Raw genomic sequence first — 18,203 nt, 5'->3', positions numbered from 1 at the left:
TTATTCAAACAGAATCTACATAGCCTATATATATACTATACAGGCAAAATGCTTATCTTATCAGTAAAACGTGTTTCGCGCAAGATGCTCCGCATTAGTGTCTTAATCTTTCAGTAAATGAGATCATTTAGAAGATTGTTACCTTGAAGGTTGTAAATTTTCAGTCTGGTTGAGTTTTGAATTAGTTGAGAAAACGCTGGACAGAATCCCCGCTGAAGTGATGCTACGTATCAGGTTTGGTTTGACTTTCGTATATATTGAATGTTTTGTAAAATAGTTTAAAAACTGCATTTATTATAATTTGTTTTTAAACGTTTTGCTGTTATAATACAAGCCTTTTTAATCATGGTTTATAATGGCCAAACATTCAAGTTATGATACACCTATAGTAGAGTGAGGAAAGACGGAACACTTTTTATTTTCTCGTCTCATTTGGTATTAAATAAAAAACATTCAAAGAATTACAAGACCACATTCTCACGACTCCCATAGATCGTTGTTAATTGTTCGAAACACGATCAGGATATTTGAATATTATGTGCTACAGGTGTCCCATCTTACCCCACCGCGCGGTCTATATAACTGTGCCAAGGGTCAGTTGCCTAACGATTCCACGGATTCTTATCCCAAGGGTAAACTAAAACTTTAATCAAAATATAATTATTTCCTATCCATGCACCTTTCAAACCGGTACAAGGGTTTCATGGAATGTTTAGACGGTGCACCGAATGCGATCGATCCTTCTGCAAAGTAATTCCCCTGAAAATGCAGTTTGATTAAACTGAATGTCTGTTAGAGGATTAAAGACATTAAGTAGGCTTATCAAAACCGCTTAGATTAAAGTGAATAAAAGCGGATCCAATCAAGCTTAAGGATTGAAGCTACTGATCAATGATTAGAAAGCTATATAAGTAGAGGAGCCGCACCAAAGAATATAATAGACCAAATGTATTATAGTCTGAATGTGGGGGTGGTAATATAGTACTGTGGGGTAAGATGGATGTTGTTCGCATCTAAAAATCCTATATTTTCTGGTGGCGTTTTTCCCAAATAACAACACTATTTTAGAGTCGTGAGTCTACGGTTATATATTTCTACAAATATATTTTGTTTGCTACCAAATAGAACGAGAAAAGAGAATGAAAACATGAGCCATCTTACCCCAACCTAATACAATGTATAATTAATAAGCAAGCGTTGAATATGAGAGCCATATAATTCTGGTTGAATTAAGGTTTTTCTTTCTGTACTTTATCGATTACAGTAAACTTTGATTTCGTTATTAAGCTTGTAGTTGATTTGTGGCCTGTAACCTAGTACAACCTAAACCCGTGTCGCAGCTTCGCTTTACAAAGTCGCCACAAATCCGTTGGCGGAACGCTTAATGCTGATTGCACCAACGCATTGATTACTAACGAGTTGCACAGTATACGGTACGCGTGTGTATAGTCGCAAGGTTTTCATTCATTTAAGGTTTGGTTTTAGGAAGAAATTACTATAATGTTGTTGTGTAAGAAGTTGGAAAATTATTTTTTAGTGTTATAATAAGTCAAATGTAAAACACCTATATTACAGATCAGAAAAAATAACATCGTTTTAATCAAAATTAAGTTTACAAAAGTTCAATTAATAAAACTCTATGCAAATTTAAACTCGATATTTAATTTTTTTTTAACGCTTAATTAAAAGCCCAAGCCGTACAACCAGCCCAAGATTTTCTTATTTTATCGGCTTTTAATTTATTATAAACATTATCTTTGGTTTGTGTCTGGGAATTTAATATGCAAATTTAAAGCGGACACTAAATTATTGTAACGTCTAACGAATATCTCAAAGTCGATAACCACTCAACGCTAAACTTTATTTTCTCAGCTTTAAATTAAAACTAAACATAGTAATTTCGCTTATGTTTTGGGTTACAATATGTAAATGATATATTTGAATAGTATCGTATTATTTATAGTGAGCAATGCCTCATTATTTATTCATGTCGAGTTCCCCGTATATACTTGCTAAGTCACCTTATCCATAAGTATGAACCGAGTTGAACCGTTGTTAATTATGATTAAGTCTCACCTGTCCCTCTATCTAACAACGCTGTCTGGTTAGAACGAAAATTGAAGGTCACCAAGTACAAAGTTCCCCGATAGCTTTATACTGTAGGGGTTTAAAAAAAGTTACTTTCCAAAGTACTGTAACGACTACGAGTGTGTGCATAAAGTCACTTCGTCAAAGCCTCATTGCCGTGTCGTGTCGATACGTCGATAAGACGGCAATACTTGACTTTGCAGAAGCTAAAATCGTTAACAATGAGAGAAGTTGTTTTATATAGTAGCAAGTGCGGCTTGGCGTTGATACAGTACTTTAGTTAAGGCAGATAGATTGCGGGATTGTGGGTTTAGAAAACGTAGTTTTCGTTGGTTGAGTTATTAAATCATTGCCTAAAACGCAAGTTTTATTAAAAGTGCAGAATTGTAGCTTTTATACGTGTGTTTAAATGCTTTGCGATAGGGTGTTATAGTACGGTGGGTGAAGATGGGACACCTTAGCACATAATATTCAAATATCCCGATCGTGTTTTAAACAATTAAAAACGATCTATGAAAGTCGTCAGGATACGGTTTTATAATTCTTTGAATTTTCTTTGTTTACTACCAAATGGGACTAGAAAGTTAAATGAAAAGGTGTCCCATCTTTCCCCATCCTACTATCGCAAGCTTTGCGCTCGAAAAGGTGTTAGAGTAGTATATACCAACACTCGGCATGCCTCACTGAATAAGACGATGCAATTATAGTTCAGAATTTCTGTACTTCGGCGTTTATAAACTGCCTCAGCGGGACCTCAGTGAAGACCTGCTTAAACGAATGTTCACATTTCTTAACAACGCTCTTAAAGTTTTTTTTTTACATAGAAAATGTAAATAGTGAAAACCACATACGTTGTAAAAGATGCCACCAATGATGTTTCCGCCATCAAACCCAGGACCCGGACCCGAACTTGGAGACGAACATATTCCTTACGACATTTTAAAGTAAGACCTTTTTTATTATTGCTTATTGGTTATAACATGGGTGTCTTCTTATACATCAGACACACATGGTGTATTCAAACACCTCATGCTCACTATTTATTTATAACGTGGCTATCGCTTCACCGTGGATAACTCAACAAAAAGCATCAAAATAATTTCCACTCATGTTCAAACCAATCCGCTGACTAAACCACATACCCCTACAATAATCCATTATTTAAACCCTATACCCCCACAGCAACAATGGTCCGATGTTGGTTTTCATTTTCTTGGTCCTCGTGATGATGTGCTGCCTCTTGTTCTGTTGGTGCGTTGCTAAATGCTACATACTTGCCGCCCTGGACGAGTCAACTGTGCAAAACTACATCAATTATAAAAGGCTTGGCCGGTCTGTGATTTGGGCTGATGACGTCACGGATAGTGACGTCACGTCGCCCGCGGTAAGAGTGAGTAGTTTATAAACGCGTAGTATAAATAAGTTTGTGATTAGTTATACAGCCTCATGCTCACCGTCGAGTTACACCATGTATGTCTTCTTATACACTAGACATACATGGTGTATCCCGTGCATATATTAGGATGGGGGAAGATGGGACACCTTTACATTCTATTTTCCCGCCCCCTTTGGTAGTAAATGAAGAAAATTCAAGGAATTATAAAACTGTATACCCACGACTCCGACAGACCGTTGTTAATTGTTTAAAACTCGCTCAGGATATTTGGATATTATGTGCTAAAGGTGTCCCATCTTCCCCCTCAGTACTATATTATGTTTACTGTCGAGTTATAACACGAACTACATATAGGCTACGATGATAATATAAATATTGTATGAAGTCTCATTTAAAATTAACGTTTTTAACACTTTCAATTTGCGGAGTGTCACTTCGACTGCCAAGTTTAAATATTCATAAATACGACGATCATTACTTAAAGTGGGACCAGTGTGTGGTTAGATCGCCTCTAGATCAGAATATATGGGTTCGAGGCTTGACGCGGCCCACCGTTGTTGGCGTTAGGATCAATACGCTTAACGACATATACTGTGACCCCTTGGGTTGTCAAAATCGTCGGCCATACATTAAATAACGTAAAATAGTAATAATCACCAATAAAGTTACATACATGGTAACTCGTAAGCTGCTGGCAGCACGAAATGTATGAAACAGAACACCCATGTTATAACGACTGTCGTTTGCCCCGCTACGCAAAGATAAATAAGTTACTTCGATTCATCCATTTATCCAAAGTTCGTTTCTCTAATAGTTAACAGTAGTAACCTAAAAGTTTCCCACGAGGTTTAACTTGTTCAAACCAACCAATACAAACCAATCAATTTACTCAGCAACGCATTGGAGTTGTTGTAGGGCACGCTATTTGAATATTAGATGTTGAGTTCGAAGCTCGGCGCTGCCACCATTGTGGTCGTATCTGTCCTTGGGCATAAGTTAATTTTATTACGCTAACCCAGTGGTCACTTTGTTTAAATGATTAGGTATGCCGAAAAACATCGTATTTTATTCAATTAGCATCGATTTTTCGTATCGTGAGGATACGGTCATATAATTCTGTAATCATTATTGTTTCCTACTAACTATAGGGCGATAAAACAGAATGAAAACATGGGCTCTCTTGTACAAATTACTTGAGGGGTTGGGACGGTTAAAAAGAGCATGATATCACATTCAAGCACCATGTACACGGTTGATTGGCTTTTAAAATCGAAGTTCAATTTTAAAATGAACAAAACATGGCATTCACTTTCCGCACGATCGACAAGTAATCGTTTGGTATAAAGCCGCCATGGTTGCCATGGTTACATTGATTGACGTATGGAACACGTCATCAATTAAAGTATGTCCCGCGTGGCTCAAAATTAATTAAATATTTTTTGTATCTATGGTGGTATAAGCCACCGGATTAAGGACACTTTGTAATGTGACGTGATCGAATATATTAAGGACCTTGTACGATACTTACAAAAATGTACCGATTATTAAACGAGTGAATGAATAAAAGTCATTTACTTAATCTTCCAAGGACGACCTTGTTATAACTTGACAGTGAGCATGAGGTGTATGAATGCACCATGTGTGTCTGGTGTATAAGAAGACACCCATGTTATAACTCGACAGTGAGCATGAGGTGTATGAATACACCTTGTGTGTTTGGTGTATAAGAAGACACCCATGTTATAACTCGACAGTGAGCATGAGGTGTATGAATACACCATGTGTGTCGTCTGGTGTATAAGAAGACACCCATGTTATAACTTGACAGTGAGCATGAGGTGTATAAATACACCTGGTGTGTTTGGTGTATAAGAAGACACCCATGTTATAACTGGACAGTGAGCATGAGGTGTATGAATACACCATGTGGGTCTGGTGTATAAGAAGACACCCATGTTATAACTGGACAGTGAGCATGAGGTGTATGAATACACCATGTGTGTCTGGTGTATAAGAAGACACCCATGTTATAACTTGACAGTGAGCATGAGGTGTATGAATACACCATGTGGGTCTGGTGTATAAGAAGACACCCATGTTATAACTGGACAGTGAGCATGAGGTGTATGAATACACCATGTGTGTCTGGTGTATAAGAAGACACCCATGTTATAACTTGACAGTGAGCATGAGGTGTATGAGTACACCAGTATATAATTTAAAACATATTTCACAAGTTAAACAGTTATGTTTCTTCCCAGGAAAATTCTCACAAAAATCTCCCTTCGGTGAAAAACAAAGTTATGTTCACTCAGGTGTAGCGGCCTGTGACGTCATTCGTGGGTGATTTACCTAAATCGAGAAAACCTCAAGAGGGATATTTTTCACAATTGTTTGTTTTTAATGCCATGTAACGTTTTGTAATTGTGACATCACTTAACTGTCTTTGTTACGCACATGTTAATTTTCTATTTTATTCGTACAAATAAAATTATGAAAACATTACAAAAGAGGGGTAGTCAGTTCGAGGCTCGTTGCTGCCACCACTGTGGACGTGTGGGCGGCATTGCGCCAACCTAGCGGTCACTAAAAGTTTATCCAAATTAGCAAATATACATGAAAAGGTCACTTTTTTACCCGTAAGCGGACATGAGGTGTATAAATACACCATTTGTGTATAGAAAGTTATAACTCGACAATGAGCATGAGGTATATATTAGGCGCTATTGATTTTTGCGGGAGAGGGCATTATAATTGCAGTTACAAATTCCCGCCGCGCGAGCATAAATGTCCAACAAAAATATCACATTTTTAAAAGGTTTCTATCGAATTTTTAAATTGCAACACTGGATAAATTGAAACTTTTTGATTGGATCAATTTACCCGCCCAAATTTGAATTAAAACTTTTTCTTTTTACCTAAAACTTCCAAGAATCAGAGATCACTTTAAGAATGTCGTTGTTGTGGTAGGTCAGGTTGATTTACGCTCTACAATGTAAATTGCAGCTGTAGTCAGTCTTATTAGAAATCAATTACTGTAATACTGGCTTTTAAGATAGCTTTTATATTTTATAGCAGGGTGGGGTAAGACGAGAAGCATTTAGCACATAATTTCCAAATATCCTGATCGTATTTTAAACAGTTAACAACGGACTATAGGAGTCGTGAGGATACGGTTTCGTAATTCTTTGAATGTTCTTTGTTTACTACCAAATGGGACAAGAAAAATGAAAAGGTGTCTTATCTTCCCCCACCAACGTCGTCTGTACTCACTTTGCCCCCACCTACTTTAATAACTGACCATTTCGGGCTCTTACGGTTTTACAGCGCATGATGGCTCCGAACTAAGCATGAAGTTTGATTGCTTGAAGTTGGTGCAAGCTGTAAACGTTCTAATTATTCAAGCTGCCAATATTGGCTGCCTGTCAAAGGTTGGTGCTTTGATTGATGTAACTTATTTATCATTGTATGCAACGACGACAACTGTCATTATTACACAGGTGTTCTGTGTTATACACCTCATGCCAGCTCATGCAACTTCTTTATCATTGCATGGTTAGCATAGGCTGTCGTTAGGACACATGTGTTCTGTTTCATACACCTCGTGCGCGCTTACTACTTGTAAATTACCAACTTTTGTACGTGTCGCTCTCCTGGCAATATATATAACCTATTAGTGACTACTCGGTTAGATCAATAGCCGATAATCGTCCTGCCTAAAGACACTAACGCCCAAAATTGTGGCGGTGCCGAGCGTCGAACCGACAACCTTTTGGGTGGATACAGGCGCTATTTAACCACTGTACCACGGCTCCCTGAACCGTAATTAGTGAATTAATTTATAGTGGCGTCGCGTTTTTCTATAAATTGTGGATAAGATTTATAAGTCGCCGGCTCAAAATTACAGCTGCACACAATTCGCATTCTTGGTAAATCGTAAGCGGTGATATAAATTCTATAAAATGGAACTCCTGTGTTATAGCTTCTGACATATCCAAATAAGTGCGCTAATTAATGAGGCGAGAAAGAGTGAATCGTTATGTCTTCGTTTTCCTAATATGGCATGGTATAAATAATATGGCATGGTATAATTTCCTAATATGGCATGGTATAAATACTTCTTTTGCAGAGACTTGGACTTGATTTTTGTTGGTTACGTTTCCGTAGCACCAGATCATTACTGTATTTCACTATACTAGAATCGTTCAACTATATGTACATCAGATCAGGGTCAGATTCGCGGAATTTATTACAAGGTATAAATAAAGCTTCTTAAAATGCGTTTTATACTTATATATATTAACAAACTGTACAAATTTTACTCGGCATAGACCGTTGTTAATTGTTTAAAACACGAACAAATATTCAGATATTATGTGCTAAAGGTGTCCCATCTTACCCCACAAACTAGACATATCCCAGTGTGCCGTGTCTCACCCTACAATAATATTCAGTTTATGATATGGTTGCGATAGAAATATTATATTCAAATACTCAGTTAATAATTTTAAACAATTTCAAGTGTAGAGAATGTTAATTGTATTGCCGCGCCTATGTAACCTGTAATTGATATTAATCCAGCAATTTAGTCTCATTTAATCAGGCCCAATTTCTAGGAGATATCTTGGCTAGAATATCTTTAGAATAAATTAATGAAATTTATTTCGTCTCTTCGGTCACGATAACGAAGAACGGAAGAGTTTACAAAAGCGAAAAGCAGGTAGTAACGGTAAAACAACAGTTGTTAAAACACGCTTATTGATGAAACATAAGATAATAGATAGCATATATAGTGCTTCTGTTTCCTTACATTTATTTAAATATATAAATACTACGTGTTATAGTAGTCGTGAGAATATTTAAATATTTTAAACAATTTGTTTTAAAATGTTATTGTAAAGATATGTTTGTTTACATGTGACGTCATAATGTCTGTGGAGATTTGAATTTTAGAATATTTTGAAACAGGCACTTTATAAATGCCTTGAGGTTTCGCGTTTTTTTAATGTTTTTGTCATTATTATTGTAGTATACTTTGTAAGTGTAATTTAATACCTGATGTAGTAGGGTGGGGTAAATCAGAGTCGTATAAACACCGAGTAGTCCAACTGCCGTCTATGTGTGTCCAAAATAGAGCAAAAGTGGTGACTTTGACAATGGGTTTAAACGAACTTGTTAAGTTTTGTTTGTGTTTTCCTATTGTGGGAAGGTGTAAAACAGCTTCTATTTACCTTACCAAACATTTTTTAGAAAAAATGTATAAATTTAGCCGCATTAAATGACTAAAATGTCGCAAATCAACCGCTTCTAATTCTAATTTTTCACTTTTTTTGACACAGAAAACAAATAACACATGTTTTTTACATTTTTCAACCTTTAAATTTGTTTTTAGGCCCAAGTTTTTCTGTAATTTACCGAAAAACATACATTTTCCCTATACCTACTGTGTTATTTTGGACCCAAATTGCCGTTCAATTTGTGTTTTACGTAACAATGGGTTGGACTACTCGGTATTTCTATGGCTCTGGGGTAAATAGGACACGTTTTTATTATCTTTTCTCTGCTCATTTTGGTAGTAAACAAAGAATATTTACAGAATCATATAACCGCAGCCTTGCGACTTTGTTAATTGTAAAAAACACAATTTCGAGTCATAAAATTTAGATGCTATAACGGAATCCCATCTTTCCCTACAGAACTATAAGTCTCGTTTCTCTTTGCTGTTTTAATTAATCCGAATTTCGTTACAACATTCAATGACTAAAATTCAGGTTGAGTTATTTATACACCAGGTACCTTTTTGCATGGCCTACTCAATACACGGCCTAGGAATACACCGAAACTGCTGAGAAAATAAGAGGCCTATTGACGCGAATAATGCCCTTTATAATACATTGTTACGTCACGGTTTTATGAATGGATTTCCTTCATTTTGAATGCAGTTTGCAGTTGTTGGTAGGTTTAATACCAGTTCTAGGTTGTTTTAACTTACAGTTTATCACAGAACGTGTCGCAGGGATATTTTCTTGGTTAGTTAAAATCATACCAGACATATAAAGCAGCGCAAAAGGTTTATTAGTATATAAATATCAGTTTATTAAGCATAAAGAGAGACGAGCAAGCATATTCAGTTTACCAACACAGAAAACCTACGTTTTGGTTATATTTAATTTAGTGGACAGGCATATGGCAAGTTTTATAATGCAGCACACCTTCATAATTTCATTTAGATTAAATTCTAAGCCAGCAGAATTATTAAGCATGGTCAATAAGTGTTCTGTAGTGGGATGTACTTCTGGCTATACTGCCAATTCAGATAAAGTTCCTTCCTTTCATTTTCCGTTGAATAAGCCTGACTTGGTGAATAAATGGATCCAGTTTGTTAACCGTGTTGACTTTAAGCCTACTTCGAACAACACTATTTGCATCAAACATTTTGAACAACGTTTTCTTCAAGGTGGACCACTAAGAAAACGCCTGAATTGGAAGTTATTTCCATTTCCTACCATATATCCAGCTGCAGTAATGAAGAGACCATCAACACTAAATATTCCAGAGCCACCTAGAAAGCTTCCTTCCAAGCGAATATTTCAACAAGATCAATTTCCCGAGTTTGTTGAAAGAGACAAAGTCAAATCTTTTATGGACTTTTCTGCTGATCACTGTCCAGGTTTTCAATTTCACCGAAGTGAAACACACGCAACATACTATAAAATGAAGTTTGACTCTGAAGGATTTCCTTCCATATACGAGGCAATCACCATAGACCCCAACTTGAATGTTAAATTGCAGTATAAAAACATCCCTGTGCCTCTTCCAAATTGGTTTACTAATTTTAATAAAAAGTGCAGATTGGAGTGTTTTTCAATGTTGGCCAATTTTTCCAGTTACCTCTCGAACATAGAAGATTCGTTGCAAAATAGAAACAACATTGTGACAGAATTAAACAACAGAAAGTTATATGAAAAAAAATCACAGGACCCATATTCGTGTGATCTAATTCGTTTTTCACTTTTGTTGAGGTACACATCTGTACAAGCTTATAAATTGTTGCTGCAAAAGTTTGCTTTTCCATCGATATCCTTGCTACAAAAGTTAAAAAGTAAAAACGTCGATGCAGTGAAAGCCGCTAAGCTTATGAAAGACCAGGGTGCTATTTCAAATGATGTTGTGTTGATTGCTGATGAAATGTACTTGCAGAAGTCGGTGGAATACCATGGTGGACAGTATATTGGTTCTGATGAGGAAGGTGGTGTTTTCAAGGGAGTGGTTGTTTTTATGATAACTGGATTGAAGAAGTCGGTACCGATTGTTATTAAAGCATGCCCTGAAACCAAAGTGGATGGTAAATGGATGGCCGAAAAATTTATTGATTGTTTGTCTATTCTGAGTGGGCATGGTTTTTCTGTTAGGGCAATTGTTACTGATAATCATTCTGCAAACGTTCGAGCTTTTCAATTGCTCAAACAATTACAACCAGGAAATGATTTGTACATCCAACACCAATCCTCCAGTTGTAAAACTTACCTTTTTTTTGACAATGTGCATATACTAAAGAACCTTCGGAACAACTTGTTAAACTGTAAAAGGTTCGTGTTCCCACCACTATCCATTTCAGTTCCTTGCCAAGATACGACTTTGACGGTACCTGGAGGACATATTGCTTGGTCTGATTTACATGCCGTATTTGACAAAGATAAATCTTTACAGGCTTACCTTCGCAAAGCTCACAAATTGACTGTTAAGTCCTTGCACCCTGGATGTAACAAGCAAAATGTTGGTTTAGCCCTGGCTGTATTTCATGATACTACAATTGCAGCATGTCGAAGTTTTTTTCCTGAAAGAAAGGATGCTATTGGTTTTTTAGGTTTGATTAATACGTGGTGGTGTATTGTAAATAGTAAACAGCGTTACGCTCCAAACTCACTTGGAAATGGAGTTGTATCGAATGATGGGAAGGTTGTATTCTTGCGATCTTTTGCAAATTGGTTGTTGGAATGGTCGAAGAGCTCATCCTATCTTTGTTTGTCGAAACAAACATTCAATGCACTTATTACTACTTTAAATGCTCAAGCGTGCCTTGTTGAAGATTTGCTTGCAGAAGGGTACAACTTTGTTCTTATGGCGAAACTGCAAAGTGATCCGATTGAGAGAAGGTTTTCCCAGTACAGACAAATGAGTGGTGGGATGTTTTTGGTAAGCCTACGTGAAGTAACAAATTCTGAGAAGATTTTGCTTTGTCGGTCACTTTTAAAGGAAGATGTAGATTTTTGGCAAGAAGAAGGCTTAGAGTCAACACCCAGCAGTACAGTGTTTGAAAGCTTCCAAAAAGATGTAGATGAAGAAATGTCAAATTTTACAGATTGTTCTCTGTCTCCTGACAGTTCTGAAGTGGTCTATTTGGTTTCCGGGTATGTTGCTTTAAAACTGAAGAAAAAGTTAAAGTGCGTCGACTGCATTGCCATTTTGGAAAAAGATTCAGATGAGGGCCATGTTCATTCAGATTATACTGATTTGTTGTCAAGAGGTGGCCTGACTTTGCCAACATCTTCATTGTTTGATTTTGTATCTGCTGGTTTCCTTTTATTGGACTGTGTTGAAAACTGTATAGCTTCCCATCCAGACATTCCATGCAAAACAGCAGCCAGGCATGTATTGGACAAGTATTTGGATAAGGGTACGATCTTTGCATGTTACGATCACGAAGAAGTGGCAAGAAGATCTTCAATCAGTAACATCATTAATATATTTTTTAACAACAAACAGACATATGTAAATAATTCTGTCAGGAAGGAAGCACTAATAAAATTTAAGCAGCGACAAAGATCTAAAGTTCGACACAATACTTAAATACGAAGAAAGGCTATCGTGAGTTCGTTAGTATTATACAGTTTTAATTTATCATGTGCTATATGACCCATTTTTGGACCTCGAGGAAGAGCCTCTGTCCTGCTTTAACAAAAAAAACCTCGAGTAGAAAATGGGTTATGAGCAGCAGGACAGATCAAGGCATAAGCACCTTGAGACAAAAGGCTAATGCTTGTGTTTATCCAATATCCTATATTGTTTTTAAGGACCGGTTTTAAAAGTCCACAACGGACATTTCAATTAACTTACTTGTTGTTACTGCGGTGTTCTTTTGCTATATATATATAGGCTGTCTTAAAAAACTTCTGTTTTAGGCCAAATACCATTTTCACTCAGCGACTGAGCCAAACTAAACTGTCGGTAAAACTTACTTGTATGCCGCACGTGGTTAAAAGTAACTCCTATCTGTTCAGTCATGCGTAAACATTTATAAAAAATATAAGATGTTGATAAAATAACCCGAAAAATAAGGTAATTTAACCGAGAAAGGTAAATAAACTGTTTTTTGATGCAAAAACTACAGCCAGACAGCAAATTCCATTCATAAAACCGTGACGTAACAACGTATTATAATGGGCATTGTTCGCGTCAATAGGCCTCTTATTTTCTCAGCAGTTTCGGTGTATTCCTAGGCCGTGTATTGAGTAGGCCATGCTTTTTGATTCAAATTAAGCGTAACGTCCACGCTAAAGTATAGCCGCCACCTCCGAAACATAGATGAACAATTTTCTAATAACTTCCAGCCCGCAGGCCGGAGCAACCGTGGTGTGATTGCGCGTGTTTAGATTTTATTTGTTTGATAGATTTTTCAGAGAAACCCTGCATGCCCTTGGTCAGTTATCGTTTGTGAGCTGACTGGTTTATATTGCGGTTCTAGCTATGTGTTAAAATGCAGGGTTTACAGGGGAAGTGAAACAACTTAATCCTCATAGTTGGAAGTTTATTGAACGATTACAAAATCTTCGCAATTCGTAGATGCCCAAAGTTATTAAGTGAAATAAAGAGTGAATGGCAAGTTTATTGTTAAATGAAAATAGATTTTTAAAGACAATTTTAAGCCACAGTTAGTTTTTAGATAAAAGTTTGATTGATTTAAATTCAGGTTGAATTATGTTGAAAATTTAGTGGAAAATTATAAGGCTGCGAATAAGAATAGAGATTGGTAAAAAAATCGTACAGTTTGCGAAAAAAATAAAAGTATTACTAAAAAAGGCATTTTGTAATTCTATTTATTCAGGGTTTAAAATGCAGAATAAATTATTTAAGTTTTGTTTGTTCTTCGCGACGTTTATTTGTTTATCCTGTTTGCGTTTAAACTTAACAAACACAAACAGTTTGTTTTATATTCAATTTAAAAGAACTAGCGCGATATTTGAAAGTCAGAGAAATGAAAATTGTTCTTTGAGGTAAATATATTTATAGTAAGGTGTGGGAAGATGAGAACATATTTTTATTCTATTTTTTCGTCCTATTAAAGAATTATAAAACCGTTTCCAACGATCGCCTAGGACTGTTGTTAATTGTTTAAAACACGATCAGAATATTTGAATATTATGTACTAAAGGTGTCCCATCTTACCCCGCCCTACTATGTTCATATTAACACGTAATGCATATAAGGTGGGAGAAGATGATTGATTATGACTGTTAAATATTCTTCACCAGGCGGCGAAAGATAGCTTGGCCCCCCTGGCCATCTTTATTCTTCATTCAATGTCCGGGCCACGAGGCATATAATACAAAAAAATGTTTTTAACTACAGGCGTTGTGATTGTGGGACAGTTTTGTCAGTTAATAAATGTTACTTGTCTCGCATGACCGGGTAACACAGTCGAAATAACACTATTTTAATTTTGTTGCATACACCTCGTACCCACTTACAAGTTACCACGTACGTAACCTATTTATCCGCGCATGGCGGAACAACAACAGTTGTTATAACACGGGTGTTTTGTTTTATACATCTCGTGCCCACTTACAAGTTACCACGTATATAACTTATTACCTCGCATGATGGGGTAACGGCAGTCGTTATAACACGAGTGTTCTGTTTCATACACCTCGTGCTCGCTTATGTTATAAAACAACTGCCGTTGCCCCGCTATGCAACTTATTTATCCGCGCATAGCGGGGCAACGGCAGTTGTTTCATAACACGGTTTTTAAACTCTTTTTTTCACACACCCGCTGATATCGCAGGAACAGATCACTTATCTTGGTATGGAGAGGACCATGGGGTAAGATGGATCAGGGGTGGACAGAGGGCGACACCGTGGGGAAGTGCATGGTTACTTACAATAGAAATCGTATAAAAGAGGCTGCAGCTGTATTGTTTCATCACACTGCACTTGATGACGAAACAATGCCATGGAAACATTACAGGTGATGATGGTTTTAGTAAGATATTATACTACGGGGTAAGATGGGACATCTTTAGCCCATAATATCTAAATATCCTGATCGTGTTTTAAACAATTAACGGCGGCCTATATGGAGTCGTGAGGATATAGTTTTAGAATTCTATGAATGTTCTTTTCTTACTACCAAATAGAACGAAAAATATAATGTAAAAGTGTCCCATCTTCCCCCACCCTACTATAGAACGTTTTCGCTTCTCCATTTTTAAGAATCACCATTTACTTTGGAAGTTGTTTCAAAATTAAACGCAGAATGTAGAATCCATGGTTTTGTTGACAGAACACCAGCTCAGAGTTTACGAGTTCGAGCCTCACCGTTGCCACTGTTATAGGCGTGTGTGTTCTGGGGACACATTTATTGCATCGGTGGTCTCATGCGGGTTGTTTAAATTGTCAGAGATACAAAAATCTGAGACTTTCCAATAAAGTAATTTCCACTTAGTCACATGAATAAGTTACTTAAACCAACAATATACTGAACAATATTTATTCAGGGACGAAGATCAATTGTTCACCTTTATGACGATGGAATCCCCTTCCAATATCATACACGGGGAATCCCGGAACCTGAGAAAGTTCGACGACAGTTTCATCAACATTACTATGACGCACAGACGGGATTCTGACGTGTTCACCCCATACGTCACGCCTGATGACGTCACGAGTATGTATAGCAGAGGGAAAGACTACGTTGATGACCTCATATCCAAGAAAAAGAAAGTAGCGGTGAGTGCGTGACGTCATAATACGTTTTAAAACGTCATAATTAAACAATATAGTATGGTGGGGGAAGATGGGACATTATTTCATTGTATTTTCTCGAACCATTTGGTAGTAAACAAAGAACATTCAAAGAATTATAAAACCGTATCCTCACGAATCCCATAGACCGTTGTCAATTGTTTAAAACACGATCAGGATATTTGGTTATTATGTGCTAAAGGTGTCCCATCTTACTCCGCAGTATTATATATGATACGATATATATTATTTAATGAGGTATTCCTCAACTTATGGTTCCCAGCTAAAAATTGGCCTCCTTTAAATTAGTTAGGTCAACGGATCATGAAATTTTTTGTTGTAATTGTAAAAGTTAAATTATCGACAACAGTTTTTTCTCCATGTTACAAAATTGTTGAGAAGTTTAGTTTCTAAAATCGACAGAAACTTCGCTGTTACTTCATTTAAAATTGGGGTCTGGCGCAAATATTTGGGAAACATTGGCCTTTTTGATGACTTTGTATATTGCTAACACGCCGTTTAATGTTCAACAGTTATGGGTCGTGAGCAACTGTAAAAAAATCCGCGGGTCGCGACTTCGAATGGATTACGTCACAAAGATGGTAGAAGCTGGACTTCCGGTCGACAGATTCGGGCATTGTTTTAAAAATAAAAAAGAATTTTCCAGATTTTCAGAAAATCAACTACAATCGTACAAGTTCTATTTGTCATTCGAGAATGCGGAGCATTGTAAAGATTATGCTACCGAAAAGTTCTGGAGAAATGGTATTCAATATGGGAGAGTCCCTGTTGTTTGGGGGCCAAGCAAAAATGACATTAAATATCTGGCCCCACCTGGGTCTTATATCCACACAGAAGAATTTGAAAGCCCGGCCAAGTTGGTTGAATATCTTTTATATCTTGATAAGAACGATACAGCATACAGGGAATATTTTAACTGGGTTCGAAACCCAGGAGAGGGAATGGAAAGAATTAAAAGACTTTATTCAAAATCAAAAGAAAGGGCCTTGTGTGACGTCATAATGACGAGACAAAGAAAAATTGTTGAATCTGTGAGACAATATCTGACATTCAATGAAACAAAAGAATGTTTATTATGACGTACAATAATAACCCCATTCACAAATTTGTCTTCAAAATTAATCAGGCACTCACAGAACTAATACGTGGTGTAAGAATTTGTTTTTGCAAATTTACTGCACTGCATATTTTATGTCTGATTTATAAATGAATAAAGTTATTGAAACAATATGTTTGGTTAATTTCATAAACAGACATGGGCAGATAATTAAAAAAATTAACAAATTATGGACAAATAATGAAAAAAATTAAAAAAAAAATTGAGGCAGATAATAAAAAAGTTAACAAATTATGGGCAGATAATAAAAAAAATTAACAAATTATGGGCAGATAATGAAAAAAATTAACAAATCATGGGCAGATAATAAAAAAAAATAACCAATTATGGGCAGATAATAAAAAAAATAACAAATTATGGGCAGATAATGAAAAAAATTAACAAATTATGGGCAGATAATGAAAAAATATAACAAATTATGGGCAGATAATGAAAAAAAAATTAACAAATAATGGGCAGATAATAAAAAAAATAACAAATTATGGGCAGATAATGAAAAAAATTAACAAATTATGGGCAGATAATAAAAAAATTTAACAAATTATGGGCAGATCATGAAAAAAATTTAACAAATTATGGGCAGATAATTAAAAAAATTAACAAATCATGGGCAGATAATGAAAAAAATTTAACAAATTATGGGCAGATAATGAAAAAAAAATAAACAAATCATGGGCAGATAATGAAAAAAATTTAACAAATTATGGGCACATAATGAAAAAAATTAACAAAATATGGGCAGATAATTAAAAAAAATTAACAAATTATGGGCACATAATGAAAAAAATTAACAAAATATGGGCAGATAATAAAAAAAATTAACAAATTATGGGCAGATAATGAAAAAAATTAACAAATTATGGGCAGATAATAAAAAAAATTAACAAAATATGGGCAGATAATGAAAAAAATTAACAAATTATGGGCAGATAATAAAAAAAATTAACAAAATATGGGCAGATAATGAAAAAAATTAACAAAATATGGGCAGATAATGAAAAAAATTAACAAAATATGGGCACATAATGAAAAAAATTAACAAAATATGGGCAGATAATGAAAAAAATTAACAAATTATGGGCACATAATGAAAAAAATTAACAAATTATGGGCAGATAATAAAAAAAATTAACAAATTATGGGCAGATAATAAAAAAAATTAACAAAATATGGGCAGATAATAAAAAAAATTAACAAAATATGGGCAGATAATAAAAAAAATTAACAAATTATGGGCAGATAATAAAAAAAATTAACAAATTATGGGCAGATAATAAAAAAAATTAACAAAATATGGGCAGATAATAAAAAAAATTAACAAATTATGGGCAGATAATAAAAAAAATTAACAAAATATGGGCAGATAATGAAAAAAATTAACAAAATATGGGCAGATAATGAAAAAAATTAACAAAATATGGGCACATAATGAAAAAAATTAACAAAATATGGGCAGATAATGAAAAAAATTAACAAATTATGGGCACATAATGAAAAAAATTAACAAATTATGGGCAGATAATAAAAAAAATTAACAAATTATGGGCAGATAATAAA

The 18,203-nt window shown here is 35.4% G+C and overlaps 2 protein-coding genes across 6 annotated transcripts; both read left to right on the top strand.

The window, feature by feature from the left end:
- The first annotated feature begins 83 nt into the window (after positions 1 to 83).
- LOC149739261 (uncharacterized) lies at positions 84 to 5,994 on the top strand. 3 transcript variants are annotated; one of them, XM_089874000.1, is made up of 4 exons: positions 84 to 234; positions 2,913 to 3,032; positions 3,271 to 3,478; positions 5,746 to 5,994. In XM_089874000.1, the coding sequence occupies exons 2-4, from the start codon at positions 2,950 to 2,952 to the stop codon at positions 5,803 to 5,805; spliced, it is 351 nt and encodes a 116-aa protein (XP_089730126.1). In that variant the 5' UTR covers positions 84 to 234; positions 2,913 to 2,949; the 3' UTR covers positions 5,806 to 5,994. The 3 variants fall into 3 exon arrangements, with proteins under 3 accessions (XP_089730126.1, XP_089730128.1, XP_089730127.1); XM_089874002.1 differs by having other exon boundaries at positions 85 to 234; positions 3,271 to 3,472; XM_089874001.1 differs by having other exon boundaries at positions 133 to 237; positions 2,943 to 3,032.
- Positions 5,995 to 6,456: 462 nt separating this feature from the next.
- Positions 6,457 to 16,757, top strand: LOC149739260 (3-galactosyl-N-acetylglucosaminide 4-alpha-L-fucosyltransferase FUT3-like). Of its 3 annotated transcripts, none has more exons than XM_089873995.1 (4): positions 6,457 to 6,915; positions 14,550 to 14,732; positions 15,262 to 15,493; positions 16,042 to 16,757. In XM_089873995.1, exons 2-4 carry the CDS (start codon positions 14,593 to 14,595, stop codon positions 16,606 to 16,608), a joined length of 939 nt encoding a protein of 312 aa, XP_089730121.1. In that variant the 5' UTR covers positions 6,457 to 6,915; positions 14,550 to 14,592; the 3' UTR covers positions 16,609 to 16,757. The 3 variants fall into 3 exon arrangements, with proteins under 3 accessions (XP_089730121.1, XP_089730122.1, XP_089730119.1); XM_089873996.1 differs by lacking the exon at positions 6,457 to 6,915 and adding an exon at positions 7,626 to 7,740; XM_089873993.1 differs by lacking the exon at positions 6,457 to 6,915 and adding an exon at positions 13,402 to 13,758.
- The last annotated feature ends 1,446 nt before the right edge of the window (positions 16,758 to 18,203 follow it).

Source organism: Ciona robusta, chromosome 3 (genome assembly GCF_009617815.1).
Source record: "Ciona robusta chromosome 3, ASM961781v2".
NCBI lineage: Eukaryota > Metazoa > Chordata > Ascidiacea > Phlebobranchia > Cionidae > Ciona > Ciona robusta.
The sequence above is the reverse complement of the archived record's forward strand: the minus strand, read 5'-3'. Positions and strand labels throughout refer to the sequence as shown.

Coding starts and splice junctions, on each gene's coding strand:
- LOC149739261 (XM_089874000.1), top strand. CDS start 2,950: ATGCCACCAATGATGTTTCCGCCATCAAACCCAGGACCCGGACCCGAA. Junction 3,033..3,270: donor ATTCCTTACGACATTTTAAA/GTAAGACCTTTT, acceptor ATACCCCCACAG/CAACAATGGTCCGATGTTGG. Junction 3,479..5,745: donor TCACGTCGCCCGCGGTAAGA/GTGAGTAGTTTA, acceptor GTTTCTTCCCAG/GAAAATTCTCACAAAAATCT.
- LOC149739260 (XM_089873993.1), top strand. CDS start 13,598: ATGCAGAATAAATTATTTAAGTTTTGTTTGTTCTTCGCGACGTTTATT. Junction 13,759..14,549: donor AATGAAAATTGTTCTTTGAG/GTAAATATATTT, acceptor CTGATATCGCAG/GAACAGATCACTTATCTTGG. Junction 15,494..16,041: donor CCAAGAAAAAGAAAGTAGCG/GTGAGTGCGTGA, acceptor AATGTTCAACAG/TTATGGGTCGTGAGCAACTG.